Here is a 16,108-nt window from a genome sequence, read left to right as displayed (position 1 = left end):
TTTTCTCCTGAGGACCAAGGTTGTACAGTTGCGCTAAAAAAGAAAGGACAAAATATCCTATCCGGCAGATAAAACCAAAGCAGCCAACACCAGTTATCACAGAACAGAATGACAGTGAGCACCTTTGCCTGCAGATCTGATTCTTTCTTCAGCCTGAGAATGTAATGAAATGCACTGGAGTTTGTTATGCTGTCTGTGATCCCTGAGGGACTCACCGTATTCCACACTTTTACATAGACTCCTCCAATGTCCAGCTCATCAGCAGGTGTGAGTGTCCCTGTCACCGTGGTTGTATTTACTCTTCTTTCTTTACTTATTTTTGGCTGCACTGGGTCGTCCTTGCTGTGTGCAAGCTTTTTCTAGTGCAGTGAGTAGGGATTGCTCTCTAGTCCTGATGAGCTGTGGGCTTCTCATCGTGGTGGCTTCTCATTGTGGTTCACAGGCTCTAGGGCACACCCCTGCATTGGCAGGCAGATTCTTAACCACTGGACCACCAGAGAAGTCCAGTTGTATTTTTAAATGACATATTTTTTATATCATCCAATCATTTCTTTGGCTAGTGACTCACCTCTAGCAGATGACTCATTCAAGCAACAGCAAATCTTTCCTAATTTAACCTTTTTTGACAAGAGGCATACAAGGTATTTATATCTGCAGTCAAAACATTTTTTCCCAGAACAGCCAACATTTTATTATTTAAATAACATCATTTCCCCCAAATGACTTGAGGTAGTTTACAATATGAAACAAAATAATTTAATGCCCCCTCCTTCTATTTCTTCCCCACCCAAAGAAAGAAAAACAAATTGGTTAATCAGCCAACTGGGATGTTAATTGCTAAAGTGAGCAAATCAGAAGCATACTAGGTAGGCATTTCTCATGTAATCAGCAAGCATACAAGTGTATCGAGAGAGAGATGCTTTTTAGTACTAATAGGAGTCTTTTACATTTATTGTTATAAACAATGGTAGCATCATTTGTTTTCTGTTTTCTTTTTAAATTGATAATCTACTTCAAATGAACAGAAGTTCCCATTTATAAAATTTTATAGCTTTATAGTTCCCATTTATAAAATTACAGACAAATATTACTCAGTGACAAAGTTTAGAGATTCTTGAATGCTCTTTTTCAACCCTTAATGGGCACTGGTATCACCTGAGTATGTAGTAGAGAGGGATATAAAAATACTGATGCCCACATTCCAAGAAAAGAAATGGATTTATTTTAATTGGGATGGTAGTGCGATAGGTGTGTATAGATTTTATCACTCCTGAAAGTTCTTTGTTCCTTTTGTCAGTCAGTCCCCTTCCCTCAGGAGCAATTTATATTCTGATTTTTGTTGCTAAATTTAGTTTTGTTTAAATCTGGGTCTCCTGCATTGCAGGCAGATTCTTTACCATCTGAGCAACCAGGGAAGCCCCTCACAAACATGTAGTCGTATGCCCTCTTTTCTAGCTTCTTTTACTCAGCATGGTTTCTTGAAATTTCTCCATATTATTGCACCCACCAGTAATTTGTTCTTTTTCGTGTTGAGTAATACTCCACTGTATAGTTACACTATAATTCATATATACGTTCTCCTATCAGTGGGCACCTGGGCTTCCCCTGACCCTTCTTGTTGTCGTTCAGTTGCTAAGTAGTATCAGACTCTGACCCCATGGACTGCAGCACCCGAGGCTCCTCTGTCCTTCACTATCTCCCAGAGTTTGCTCAAATTCATGAAATTGAGTCGGTGATGCTATCTCACCATCTCATCCTCTGTGGCCCCCTTCTCCTCCCGCCCTCTTCCTGATCTTTCCCAGCATCAGGGACTTTTCCAATGAGTCAGCTCTTCGCATAAGGTGGCCAAAGTACTGGAGTTTCAGCTTCAGCATCAGTCCTTCCAATGAACATTCAGGATTGATTTCTTTTAGGACTGACTGCTTTGATCTCCTTGCTGTCTAAGGGATTCTCAAGAGTATTATCCAGCACCATAGTTCAAAAGCATCAATTCTTTGGCACTCAGCCTTCTTTATGGTACAACTCTCACATCCATACATGACTACTGAGAAAACCACAGCTTAACTATATGGACTTTTGTTAGCAAAGTGATGTCTCTGCTTTTTAATATGCTGAGTTTATCATAGTTTTCCTTCCAAGCAGCAAGCATCTTAATTTCATGGCCAGTCACTGCAGTTATGACACAAGTCCTTCTATGGATATGTTCTGTTTGTCCTGAGAACTGGAATTGCTGGATAACAGGAGAGATGTATGTTCAACATTATAAAAACCTAACAGATACTTGCCATTTTATACTCCCACCAATAATGTATGCAAATTCCAGCCATTCCACATCCTCCCTCTGCACTACTTGGTGTTTGTAAGTCTTTCTAGCCATTATAGCGTTGTGTGTATTAGTATCTCATAGTCATTCTAGTTATCATTTACCTGATAACTAATCATGGTGAGCACCTTTTCCTGTGCTATCCACTCGTATATCTTCCTTTGTGAAGTGCCCTTTCAAGTGTTTTTATCTTTTATTTGGATAATTGTTTTTAAGTTGTAGGAATTCTCTGTATTTTCCCTGTCCCCTGTTCAATATCTATATTGCAGAAATGTTCTCCTTGTGTGCATCCTGCCTATTTATTTAGTCTTTTATGCACAGAAACTGTTTTTATTTGAAATTCAGTGTATCAATTTGCCTACTACTTGAAGATCACAAAGTTATTTTGATATCTTTTAGAAGGTCTATAGTTTTATCTTTCATATTTGGGTCTATGAGCCATCTCAGATCAATTGGGTATGGTGTGAGTGACATAGAGGTTGACGTTCATTTTTTCAATGTTGTAAGCCAGTTATCCCAGCACCGTTTCTTTAATATTTATTTATTTGGCTGCACTGGGTCTTAGCTGTGGCATATGGGATCTAGTTTCCTGACCAGGGAGCAAACCGAGGCCTCCTGCTTTGGAAGCACAGGATCTTAGCCAGTGGGCCACCAGGGAAGTCCCAGAGTACCATACTTAAAAAGATTTTTCTAATTTCTTTCGAGCCCTTTTCAGAAGTCAGCTGACTATATAAACATGGGTCTATTTCTAGACTCTCTTTTCGATCAATTTATTTGTTTATCCTTAGTTCTGAAATCAGGTAGTCCTTCAGCCCCTTTCTTTTCTCCAAAGATGCCATGGCCATTTTAGATCCTGGTCCCCTCCATTAAAAATTTAAGAATCATCTTGTCAATTTCCACTAAACAGCAGAGTGGGATTTTAATTGGGACTACACTGAATCTAAAGATCAGTCTAAAGGGAACTGAAATCCCAACAACATTGAATTCTCCAATGCAAGAACTTGACACTTGTCTCCATTTGTTTCTTTAAACATTTTTTAGTGTAGATAGCCTACACTGCTTCCATTAAAATGATGTCTCAGTATTTTGGTTTTTAATCCTATTGTAAATGTCATTTTTCAAAAACTTCATATTCCAGTTATTTGTTGCTGGTATGTAGAAATGAAATTTTAATGGCCTTGTGTCTTGAGATCTTCCTGCAATTCACTTCATTAGTTCTAGTAGTTCTTTTGTATGCTTAGGATTTTTACATAATCAATCATGTTTTCTGAAAGTTTTCTTCCTAATGTTCATGTCTTTCATTTCTTTCATGTCTTATTACACCTGCTGGGACCTCTAATACTATGTTGACAATTCAATGTAGTAATGAGTGGGCATCCAACTTTATATTCCTCATTTTAGGGGGAAAGCATTCATTCTTTCACCATAAGTATGATGTTAGCTGTAGATTTTTCCTAAATGCCTTTTATTATCAGGCTGAGGAAATTTCATTGTATTTATAGTTTACTGAAGAATAAATTTTAGTCAGGAATGGGTATTGTTTTTTGGGATGTGTTCAGATCATATAATTTTTGATCTTTACTAGTATAATAAACTCCACTTAGTTATGATGTGTTGTCATACTGAATTCAATTTGCTGTTTTTCCATTATAGATTTTTATATTTCTATTGATGAGAGATAGTGGTCTGTAATTTTTTGTTTCCGTATCCTTGTGTGATTTTGTTTTTCAGTCACTGTGCAAGTTACATTAGAGGGAAGTATCTATTTTCAGAAAATGTTTCAATAAGATTTGTCTTTCATGAATGAGAGTTTAGCAAGAAAACTATCTAGGTCTATAGTTTTGTTGTAAAATTTTAAATTATGAATTTACTCTCTGTCACATGATTATTAGATTTTCTTTTTATTCTTATGTCAATTTTTATAATTGATCTTTCAAGGAATTTGTCCATTTCATGTAACTTGTCAAATCTGTCAGCACTGTGTAGTTCCTAATATTCTTTTATACTTTTAACATCTTCAGTATCCTGGTAATGATAACTGAATTCATGTTGCTTTACAGTGACATGGTCTCCCCAGTTCCCAAACCCTGGAAAGCATTGGTCTGTTCTGCATCACTGTAATGTTGTCATTTTGAGTATGTCAGTATAAACCAAATTATACACTATGTAACTTCAGATTGGCTTTATTTCTTTCCCCATAATGTGTGTGAGATCCATCCAAATTTTGCATTTATTGATAGTTCATTCTTTTCTTATTGCTAGGTGGTATTCTGAGGTATGGATGTAGTGTTGAAGAACATGTGAGTTTCTTCCAGTTTTTTTGCCTTTTGCCATGTCTAGTAGTTCTCAGTTAATTACTAAAAGCAATGTTTTCCAGTAAGGAGGATGTGAGATACTGCCTGTTTGCTATCCCGTGCTTAATGCAAAGTAGTGGTGGTCGGTAGGGCTGTGTACCAATAAAACTTTACTCATAAACAGTGAGCCACTTATCCAGTCCTACCATAGACTGTCTTTCCCAATCAGAGCTCTCAGGAAGACAGCTGAGGGTTAAATCCTTCCATGAGTGCTTTCCCATTTGACATCATCTGTTGTTGCTTATGGAGAGACAAGGTATATAGGTCACACAGGAGAGGACTGTCTTGAAATTTCAATAGTCGACTTCTATTTTTACCTAGATGGGGACTAACTAGATCATTCGTTTCTACATGTAAGTTAAGTTGTATGTAAATACAGTTTAAGTTAGCTTACCTGTGGCTCTTATCCTTTAGAAATACGATTTGATGGTATATTTCTTTGTGAAAGAACTATGCTTTATTGGCCTACTATTAACTCATTTTGCCTTTTTAGTGAATTAAACTGACAAAACTTTAGGAAACTTTCATTTGTGTGACTTTCTTAGCTCTCAGGCAGCAGTTTATAGTTATCTCAGTAATTTCTTAATGGAAAAGCTGAAGAGCCTTCAAGACATCTCTTTGGGCATGGTAAAACTAACTTGTATAGACTGATTCCTTTTTGCAGAGGAGGTTAGAGTGAGCATCTTTTCTCAAGTCAATTTCTGAACAAATAGATTTTTACCAGCTGTCTTCTTGAGGTCTGTTATGGGAAGATAAGGGTGCTTGGGCAGGAAGCTACAGTGGACAGGCCACTGGCTGATACCACTCTATGTGGGTGCCCAGTACACAAGGACCATCGTGCTCCAGTGCTTCCAGCATCTTTAATTATTACTGACCAAAAAGCCTTCTAATGATGACTTCTCTTATCCCCATAAGATTAAGCCTGGTTTTTTTCTTGCCAAAAAAATCATTATTTTCATATGCTATCCTATTTTTAGATTATAAATTATTTAAGAAATAGCCTACTTCTTGGTTTAAAAGATCCAATCAAATTAACCAGATTGATTGTTTGATGCTTTATAAATACTTAAAATCCAGAACCTAAAAATAACTTCTCAGGAAAAAATGAAAAAGCACACAAAAACTTGATCTTATGTAACACATTTTATTTAGCATTCTTAAAAGAGTACACTAAAATACTTGGATAACTCAAACCTAACACATAATAAATATGTATTTTCTCATAGGAAAGCACAAGAAGAAGACAAAAATATTGTGAGTCTCAAGAATTTCAAAATGATGTAAAAAGTTCTCCACACGAATCCAGCTGTATACAATTCCCAAATTCATTTTATGAACCCCATCAAGATTTTACCAATCCAGATATGTTCAACAAGTCAAGCTCTCCATCTTGGTACACAAACACTTCTACAACTGGTATGGAGGTCACAGAATTAGACAGTTCTACAGGATTTTGGCTTACAGTGTCCCAGTTTACATTTAGCGAAGAGATGAAACTAGATATATATTATTATAGCTTTACCATTATTTTTCTTTTGATATTAGTATGTCTTGCTTTATATTTTCTCTGAAGTTATCAAATAAAATCCTTTTGATAATTTAAGTTTCTAGCTCTTCACAGGAATGCTACATTCTTATTTCAGGCTTTTCTCCCAGACATTTTCAAGGTAATTGGCTTATAGAAAGAGAGGAATGCTTTATATTAGAAATGTTGTAATGATAGGTAAGAATAAATAAGATAAAATACTTAAGATTCAGATCTAGGAAAACTAGAAAAGGGGTTAACCTATTTTTGATCAAAACAGAGTTCTTTAAATTAAAATATTAATAGAGGCAAATTTATCTTAGAAGTTTTTTTTTAAATAAATTGACCTAAATGTTTCTAAAAGTTTTATATATACTGATATAAAATTATATACTACATGTATATATATATATAAATCTTCTATACTATATAAATAAATCTTCTAAAACACATTACTGAAAGCTAGGTACAGTTTTATGAAATGTGACAAATAATTTGCTTACCTTACTACAATATGGACATTCACCAAATATGATGTTAAAACTCTGTCTACTAGTCAGTAGTCCTCTCAACCACTGAAAATTTTGAACAGAGAAGAGGAGGAATGTCAACATGATTACAGGTACTCTAAATATCATTTCATTCTTTTTGAGTACATTATATTTTTATGTCAGAAGATTTGCCTTCTTAATTTTCTTTTGCAAGAGTAAGAGAAGCATTTTCTGAGCCAATACCAAACTACTAAAATGCTAAAAAACAAGGGGAAACCAGTATGGATTTTAAGGTCTGTACCACTGATTTATAATCAAATTACAGGCCCCTTTAAGAACCTGATAAAATGCATGCACCTTCTCTACCCTAGCACAGCTGTACACAAAAATAGTGTGTTCAAATCCATGGAGTTCACAGACCTAACCTAAATCCATGAATCACAAATTAAGAACTCCTGCTATATAAGGTACTTTTATAGGCTCTTAAAATTTAGGTATTAATTCTGATCTTAATCAACAATAGTGGGGTTAATTCTCAACCCATTAATTACAAGCAGGAGGCAACCCATTTTTAAAAATTAAATGAATTTTCATTATTACAAAAGAAAGCATATGTTCCCTTAAGAGTATCTCTATAATTAGACCTCATATTTTATGATTTTATATAAGGTAAATTGACATCCCTACCTAATTCTCCACTGTTAAACTGCAGATAGCACCAGCCACTAAACTAATCACAAAAATCATGAGGTGATTTTAAGGAAGTCTTTGAACAGTGAAAGCACTATGCGATGCCAGGCTGTTTCTGTCGACAGAGGCACACATAGGTAATTGTATGTCCACTGTGCCCTAAGATAAATGCTGGAGAGCAAGCGGCTGCAGACAGGAGTGAAAGCAGACTTAACATATAATAAACAGTAAGCGTCACTGACTAAGTGTTGTGAGATATTCACATCACAAAATGCATTCTTAATATCAAAAGTAGGATTAACATTTATTCTATTCTTAAATATAGCCTGAAAAGTAACAGGTACTCTGTAGTACTAGCTCCCTTTCACTTTATTGCCACCATTAGTCCTACTTGTTTGAGTCTACACTGTGGTTACATGAGATATTTACACCAAGATTCCAATGTTCCATCAGAATCTTTAATTTGTTATACATCAGTGAAAAATCCATGAATATAGTCTAGATACATGTCCCCCCTTCTTGGATACTTTAGAACATTTCTAAGTTCATCAGTAACCATGAAGAAGTGAAACACGGCATTTGGAATGAATGGTAAAGGAGCTAATGGCAAAAAAGGTGATCACTATTGACTAAACAGGTTTTATTTTAGATTTCACATGTGTATTTCCTACGCTGTCAAGTCTTGCTGATATTTTTATTTTTACCTCATATAAGCATATATAATGGAAAGACTGGCCACATTGTGAATTATCACACACTTGATCAGGAATGGCACCATCAAGTTGATAGGCATAACAAATCCCACAATCCATAGAAAAATCCTTCAAAAGAAAAGAAATATTTGGGGATGGGTGGGAGGGAAAAAGAAATAAGAATACACAAGGTGAAGTAAAGAATGAATATGGTGTTAGATAAAGTTAAATTTTTATAACATTTTTATAAAGGTAACTATATTGCTATGTTATAGAAAATACAGTCACATCACTGTTTAACACCTTATAAAAGCTATTTGCAAGAGAAGGCTTCCTTTTTCATCCAGTAAATAATAAACACAGATATACTAAAAAACAGGTTCTACTTCTGGCTCACTAGATGTTTGGGCTTAAGTAATTTTTCTAGTTTGTACATCAATATAATGCCACGATAGAATGCAAAAACAAGAATTGACATCAGTTTGTGATTATACTAAACTTCAAAAGTACATAACAAAGGAAAAAGACAAAAACATACCACCAATTTAGTAGTCCACGTTCATCATAAATCACTTCTATTATTTTTGCAATGTAGTAGTATCTATTCAGTTTTAAAAAACTATACTGCCATCTTTCACAAAGACTTCTTTCAAACTAATTAGAACTTTATTTCAGTAAGCCATAAGTAGACAGTATAGACAATCCAAACATCTCATTAGCTATACTGGAACTTTCCCCCTATTTTTAATAATAAAGATGTCATTAATCACTTTACTGCTTGAAGACCATGAAAAAAGTACACTTATAACACCAATCAAAGGTTAATAAGTTCTCTGATGCAACTGTTGCTTGCAGGTCAGAAATCTGTTGTAATATTTTTCCAGTTCCTTCCCTCTCAGCCTCATTTTCCTCTGGTGCCTAAAAGAACATTTAAGTTTCATTATGCAATACCATTTGGAATATCAAAGCACTGACAAAACTTACAGATTTTTCCAGGATAGCACGAGCTGGAAAGTCAATTTCTAAAACATCTTTCAAATTTTGTAACAGACTGTTTTCTGGATCCCTGAAAGTATGAAAAAAAAATTGTTATTAAATTTGTTTAATCATAGAAAAAAGTAAAAATTGTATTGCAAAGATACCTACCACAAATGTATGTTTCTGCTCAGCCTAATTCCCAGGGGTTTTACCACTTTAGATATTTTTTTAAAAAGAAAAAAAAAATGTCAATTTAGGGTTTGCTGCTTTCATTTTTAAAGTCACATTTGGCACAGAATTTGTCTCTTTATTGAGCTATATAACTGATAACACTATATTATACATTTAGGTATACAGCATAATGATTTGGAATCTGTATTTTGCAAAATGATTATCACAAGTTTAGTTAACGTCTACCATCATGCAGTTACAAAATTTGAAATATACATAGTATTTGTTAATTACAGGATTTCGTTTCCTATTTTACTAGAAAATCTAAATCATATATATATATATATATATATATATAAAGAAACACAGAAGTAGAGTTCACGATGAGACATTTTCATTTAAGATATTTACCATTAGTATATTAATACATTAGAATATTTAATTATTACAGTAGTGGACAAGGATTTTATGATTCTGTTAAAAACATTTAAACCTGAGATCTCATACCATGGTCAGCTCCAAGAAAACAGCACTCAGGAAGCATGGTGGGATGCCTGGGGTCTACCTCTATATTTATTGAAACGTTATTCCCTAGAATAAAAGAATATTAAAGCTTTTAGAATTAGAACGGTTCATAAAAAAAATATAAAGGAGTAATTTGTCTGGGTACTTAGTTCATTGTATATCCAAGGAAAGATTGTTTTATATGGTTTTTTACAAAAGTAAATACATTACTAATTCATAATTTAAAAGAAGTGAAGTAATTTTAAAACTTTGATCATGACTAAAGATTTGGGATCCTGAGTTTCAAAAAACAGTGCCAATTCATAAGCTGTGTGTGTGCGCCCAGTTACTCAGTTGTGTCTGACTTTTTGCGACCCTCCCTGGAAGACCCTGCTGGGTCCCTCTGTCCATGGGATTTTCCAGGCAAGAACAGTGGGGTGGTTGCCATTTCCTCCTCCAGGGGATATTTCCAACCCAGGGATTGAACCCACATCTCTCCTACATCGGCAGGTGGATTCTTTACCACTGAGCCACCTGAATTCTGGTTGGAATTCTATTGAAGTTTGAATTACAATTTTCTATGAAGTAATAAAGATCTTTAATATAAAAAATTACAAGTTACAAACTGAAAAATACTCTAAATGACTTCTATAACTTTCTTGAAAAGAACATAAAGGACTAAAAATACAATAAATGGTAAAAATAAATGTTTAAGATTTGAATTTTATACAAACATTGTTTCTCCATGTGAAGATTTCCTATGTAGGCTAACAAAGGGTTCAATTTATATTAAATGTTTGGAAACTGTTCATTTAATATCAAAAACAACTAACAGTTCATGAAATCTAAGAAGTAAGCAATTTCTACTTGATACTACATTCTTCAATAAATTTTAACTATACTATACTACAAATTTCAGAAATGTTATTGCTTTTATTGAAGGTACATATAGTGTAATTGTTTAAGGTTAATTTGGATTTCATTTTTATGGTAAAAATGTCTTGATAAATTCTATACACTATAGCATAATCCTTTGGCTAAGGTTGGCAACAATATAAATACAATTATTACAGATCTGGCAAAAAGAGATAATCAAGTAAAATAAAAAATGAGTACAGTAATTCAATAAGAAAAACAAAATTACAAAGTTAACTTATAATCTCACTGTTTAATGCATTTTTTACCACAAACACAAATTTCACGTTAGCCTTTAGCAATATCATCTGCTAATGGCTGCAGAAACTACTTTTCACTTAACAACAATGGTCATACTATCGAACCTTTTGATTAATTTGCTGAAAACTTGGTCCTAGAAAGCCAAACCAATGCCTGAAGCAAAAAAAAAAGTAGCTAAAACGTAAATATATAAAGAAAGTGAATGTATACCTGTGGCGGATTCATTTTGATATTTGGCAAAACTAATACAATTATGTAAAGTTTAAAAATAAAATAAAATTAAAAAAAAAAAAAGAAAGTGAATAAAACCAAGGTTGTTTATGCTGAACCTTGAAAAATAAAGTAAAAAGTGTATTTAACCATAACCTGGAGAAATAATTATATAATGGGGCCATTAATACTATACTTCTTTGGAGACAATATTTTCATTTTAATATATACTTGTTCACAAATATACTGTAACTTGGTTAATTATTCTAAATTAAATACTGTTAAGACTTTTTCAAACTCAGTAAGTAACAGTACTATTTGTAGAACTGCTGCACTTCTCTTACTTCTCGTAGTAACGTATCCCTTTCCCCACCTAGATAATCTATTATGCCTAGGTAGAAACTATGCAAACTGCTCAGTAATTTGGATATGATTCACATCAAAATATCCTTCTTAAAATTATAGTTTATTTACTGTGATCTCAAATATAGTTTTAAAACATCTAAAATCTTGAAAGGTTGAACTTTAAAACTGATTTCATGTATTGCTTGCTCATAATAATAATATATAAAACAGTAATTTCATAGTAAATAGAATATGGTAATATTGCCAGGATGATATTTATGGTTATTCCTTATCTTATTAATTTCATATATTTATAGTAAAGAAAATCTATTATAATACTTTATTATTAATACTAATATAATATATAATAATACTAAGTAGTACAATACTTAAAATATATTCAATTATTATTTTGTAAAGCTTTCTTTTTACTCTTCAATGGCATGCATGGCCCACTTCAGGTTCTTTTATCCTCCTCTACATTCCTGTTAGAAAATATTCCCAGACTTGTTCGTACTAATCTTGTCTAGTTTCACAAATGAAGACTTCATTATTTCTAACAGCTTTTTCCCAAGTAATGGAAGTTTAAAAAAAAAATCTACTCCACAATTTCCATGCTAACTAAAAGCTAATTAAACACTATCTGAATGCTACATCCATGGATTAGATCATCACCTTTTATAATGAAAGACCTCAGTACTTGTCCTTTCTACTTAAAATATTTACATTTAAATATGTACTAATAAATCATAGTTCATCCCTCATACAAAAAAGTCTCATCTAAAATCCAATGTCATCTTAGATTCCTTTTCCAGAGTAATACAAAATACACTCAAACATCTTTAAAAAAAACAAAAACAAAAAACTTCCTTAATCCTCTTTTACCCTACCTAATACAATTCTGCGTGCTGTAGCACTCCGTGTGGGTTTTTCTGGCTCAAGTACCCAAGTCTTCTCATCAATTTCATCCATAACATCCCAGAATGTCTTCAGTGATTCCAATGCTGTCAAAAACTGAGTATAAATGCTTATTAAGGAGCTCTGTGAAAAGACAAGTGAAAGCTGAGTAAGTTGCATGACTATCAATAGCAGATAATCTTCCATTTACAACTCAGTTTACAAGTTTTAAGCTCTGTTTCATTTCAGCTAAAACTAGGCTCTAGTAAACAAGTTAACTCTCCCTGCTTCGTATCTCTTCACCACTATTAGTATTAACAGAATTCTTCTTTGACTGTCACTGAACTGTGCACTTACCAAGTAAACTTTTTAAAAACCATATTTATTTTTATTATGATTAATTTTGTACTATATGTATGGAAAAGTAATTAATACAAAGTATATTTAAACTACTAATGTATATAATATATATTCAGCAGTCTACACAATTTTTAATATGAAAAAGTTTACCCAGTTATCAAGCACTGTGTTTACAGTGCTCTTTTATACACTATTAATAAGTAACTTTGCAGACTTAATTAGACATAGATTATGAAAAGGCTTTCTTCATTTTTAAAGAATTCAAACAGAAATTACAAGATTTCTTTTGATGTTAAATTTTTAGCCAGTCTCTAAATTCAGTATTTCAGGCATTAATCCTTTATGGGAATTAAATACATTTCACTACATAACAAGAATTAAAGCTGTCACTGACTTTAAAAATCAATTTATAATTACCTGATTCAAAGTCAAGAGTTTCTCAAAAAATAATGTATGATTAAAAAGATACAACTATTTACTAAATATTTTATATAAAAAGCAATCAAAACTAAAACCATTAAAGAATTAGGGATTTTATTTATTGTTTCAAATTAAAAAAAAGTCACCAAAAATACTGCAAATGTACTCATCCAAAATAACTGATACAAGCCAATAATTTAAGAATATGATACACCCTGAGTAAGATGAAAAGAAATAACTCCTTTAAAAATGTATTTGATACTTATGTACTTAAGAAAAATCTATTTCATCTCACTTCAGCAGGGTTTTACACATAGATGGATTTCATAGCTCAGATTCACAAAGGTAGTTTCAACTCTTCTAACCTTCTATACACAGAAAAAAAGAGTAGGAACTAGAACGTAATGTCCAAAAATAACCTTTTAGGAATTTGAGGGTAGGATGTCTGTTCTCTTCTAGTATATCATACTTATCTACAAGTTTAAATGCCAGAATCCAGAAATCAAAAAACTACAGACTCCCAAGTATTTTTTTTTTTTTTAAACTATGAGATGTCCTTTATTTCCTCTTTCACTGAACACACCATCATTCTTTATATACCCAACTAAGAAACCAGTTTTGACCCTTGTAGATTTCTGGTCTTATCACCTAATAAGTTCAAAAGCTAATATGAGACGTAAGTCCATATTTAACATTTCTTGGTAATTATCTTAGTATTCTATACTATCAAAATAATCCATTATTCTTATTTCCATATCTAGATTTGCCATCCTTGACTTCATCTACCTTCCTGCAGGGTACCCTATTTAAAATAAAGCCTTGAACGTATCAGTCCCTCTCTTAAAACCATGTAAGTCAACATTCCAACTGGATTTTTTTCCCCTCTAGTTATATTTCCCTAAACCCACCATTTACATTGCAATTGATTTTTGTATTCTACAAACCTGATACTATGATTTCCTGGTTTACATTACACATTAAGTGCAGTTCTTCTCAAAGTGATGTTTTTGTCCTTGTGATACTACCATGGAATAAAAGCAACACAAATTCTAAAAACTGTTCAATAAATATTTGTTTAAATTGAACTAAACTATTTGACATTAAACTATAACCACTGATGACCTTCATCATTCTATTTATTAGGATTACCATTATTTACAAGTAGCTTGCAAATTATGTTTTATGTTATCAGTGATTAAAACCACAGTTCTTTGTCATGACTTACAGTTAATATTGTTCAATATGCATACAAAGATATGTTTATATAAAATGAAATACTTTCTGTGGGTATATTTACTACTCCAAGCTTCAATAACCACATTCTCTATGATGATTCACAATTTATTTAGCCCAGAGAATCCAAAACTAGTCATTTCTATATTGATGATATCTATATGGCTGTCTAACTTGCACACCCTACTGAGATGGTCATCATCTTCCCAAAGAAGAATTCCCTTCCTGTTTTGTTTTTTCTTAGTGAAGGGACTACTACTTTTCCTACTGCCTAAGCCAGGAATCTAAGCATAGTTTTAAGTAGATTACTAAAACAACCTTCTAACTGAATTTTTTTCCTTTAGACATAGCCCTCCTACTGTAATGGACTTTTGTACTCTGTAAATCTAATACTGTAATCTCTTTGCTTACAATAAAAGTCATTAACCATTAGATGCAAATACAATAAACCATTTGCTAGACAGTATGTTGGGATTTTTAATAGTTTTACTGAGGTATACTTGTCATACAAAGAACTGCACATATTCTGTGTATTCAGGTTGATGACTTTGGGCATATGCATATATCCATAATACCATCACCACAATCAAGGTAATAGATACAGCCAACACTTTCCAAAGTTTCCTTATGTCCTTTTGGGGTTTTCTTAACAAAGAACATGAGATCTACCCTCAACAAATTGTAAAATGCATACTACTTGCATTGTAAACTATCTTGTACACATGGTCCCTGACCTAGAGAAATTCACAACCTATCAAATCAGAAAAGATCTGCACCACATTAGACAAAGGATTAACACCCTTAATATAAAAGGTTACTTACTGAAAATCAACTTTCAAAATACATACATACATCTTAAATAGGGGATAAAGTTTCCCAGAGAAAAACTTCACATAATCATTTAAAAAATACTTCACCTCATAAGTTTAGACATTATTTCTAAGTGCAGAGTTTCAGGTATGATGAAGTAAAGTGCAAAGTTTCAGAGATGAGCAAAGCCTCCGATTTAAGAGGATGGTACAAAAAACAAGGTATACTGGATTGGGGGTTGGGGGTGAGTCTGCTTTCCCAAAGTAGCTTTTCTTTCAATAACTAGATAGCTCAATTCCATGGTATGGCTTCTTTCTTACAGCCCTCCCATTACTAGTCACTGCTTTATTACAGAACGCCACTGAAGATGTGAGCATTTTGAAAATTCTATGGGACCATGGTATAGGCCCTTAATCCATTATGTAATAATGGCTTTGTTATGATTCAACACCAATGATTCTGATTCAGGGCTTCATTTGTCACTAAGTATTATGGTTTTTAAAACGACTCTTTTAATGACAATTTTTATTTTCTTTGTACTTGTCCAGGCTCCCCACAATATTATATATTATTTGTATAATCACAAAAGAGCACAGATAGAAACAGAAATAAAAGGTCTGTCCACTATCATTTCATGATGTATATAGTGAAAAATGTACTAAATTTAATGAAACTAATATTTCAACCATGCATCAGGACTATGTTAGGATCTCCAATACAAAGATAAAAGAACCCAGTTCACAAAGATATCACCATTCTAATCTTGTAGGGTAACAAAGTATCTGATCAAGACATACTCAGCCTCTTGAAGCCTTAATATTATGTCTATAAATGTGAGTGTGCCATAGAATCAAAAGCATAGATAACTTTTAAGGTGACTTTCAGATCTAAAGTCAAGAATTCAAATATAACTTTGAAAATTCATAAAA

The 16,108-nt window shown here is 32.9% G+C and overlaps 2 protein-coding genes across 21 annotated transcripts in view; one reads left to right on the top strand and one right to left on the bottom strand.

Annotated features, from left to right (window-relative positions):
• The window catches only part of VRK2 (VRK serine/threonine kinase 2), a 139,174-nt gene that overhangs the window by 102,667 nt on the left and 20,399 nt on the right, over positions 1-16,108 (top strand). For 3 of the 7 annotated variants that reach the window (XM_086323758.1, XM_086323759.1, XM_086323760.1), the window contains exon 14: positions 5,904-6,280. The exons of 1 other annotated variant lie outside the window; for it this stretch is intronic. In XM_086323758.1, the coding sequence (XP_086179884.1) occupies positions 5,904-6,248 (345 nt within the window). In that variant the 3' untranslated portion in view covers positions 6,249-6,280. Of the gene's footprint in view, positions 1-12; positions 712-4,585; positions 4,624-5,903; positions 6,281-16,108 lie in introns of those variants that run through there. 3 more of the 7 variants (XM_086323763.1, XM_086323764.1, XM_086323761.1) reach the window with 2 other exon arrangements.
• FANCL (FA complementation group L) overlaps positions 5,802-16,108 on the bottom strand; it is a 94,595-nt gene continuing 84,288 nt past the window's right edge. For 13 of the 14 annotated variants that reach the window (XM_086323772.1, XM_086323775.1, XM_086323773.1 and 10 more), the window contains 7 exons: positions 12,350-12,500; positions 9,732-9,815; positions 9,222-9,267; positions 9,060-9,141; positions 8,088-8,204; positions 6,706-6,777; positions 5,802-6,352 (listed from right to left, as the gene is read on the bottom strand). In XM_086323772.1, coding sequence (XP_086179898.1) covers positions 6,317-6,352; positions 6,706-6,777; positions 8,088-8,204; positions 9,060-9,141; positions 9,222-9,267; positions 9,732-9,815; positions 12,350-12,500 — 588 coding nt within the window. In that variant the 3' untranslated portion in view covers positions 5,802-6,316. Of the gene's footprint in view, positions 6,353-6,705; positions 6,778-8,087; positions 8,994-9,059; positions 9,142-9,221; positions 9,268-9,731; positions 9,816-12,349; positions 12,501-16,108 lie in introns of all 14 variants that reach the window. The other variant, XR_015135931.1, reaches the window with a different exon arrangement.

This window comes from Bos grunniens, chromosome 11, assembly GCF_055505025.1.
Source record: "Bos grunniens cultivar Pamir isolate PY7600 chromosome 11, Bosgru_T2T1.0, whole genome shotgun sequence".
Classification (NCBI taxonomy): Eukaryota; Metazoa; Chordata; class Mammalia; order Artiodactyla; family Bovidae; genus Bos; species Bos grunniens.
The sequence above is the reverse complement of the archived record's forward strand: the minus strand, read 5'-3'. Positions and strand labels throughout refer to the sequence as shown.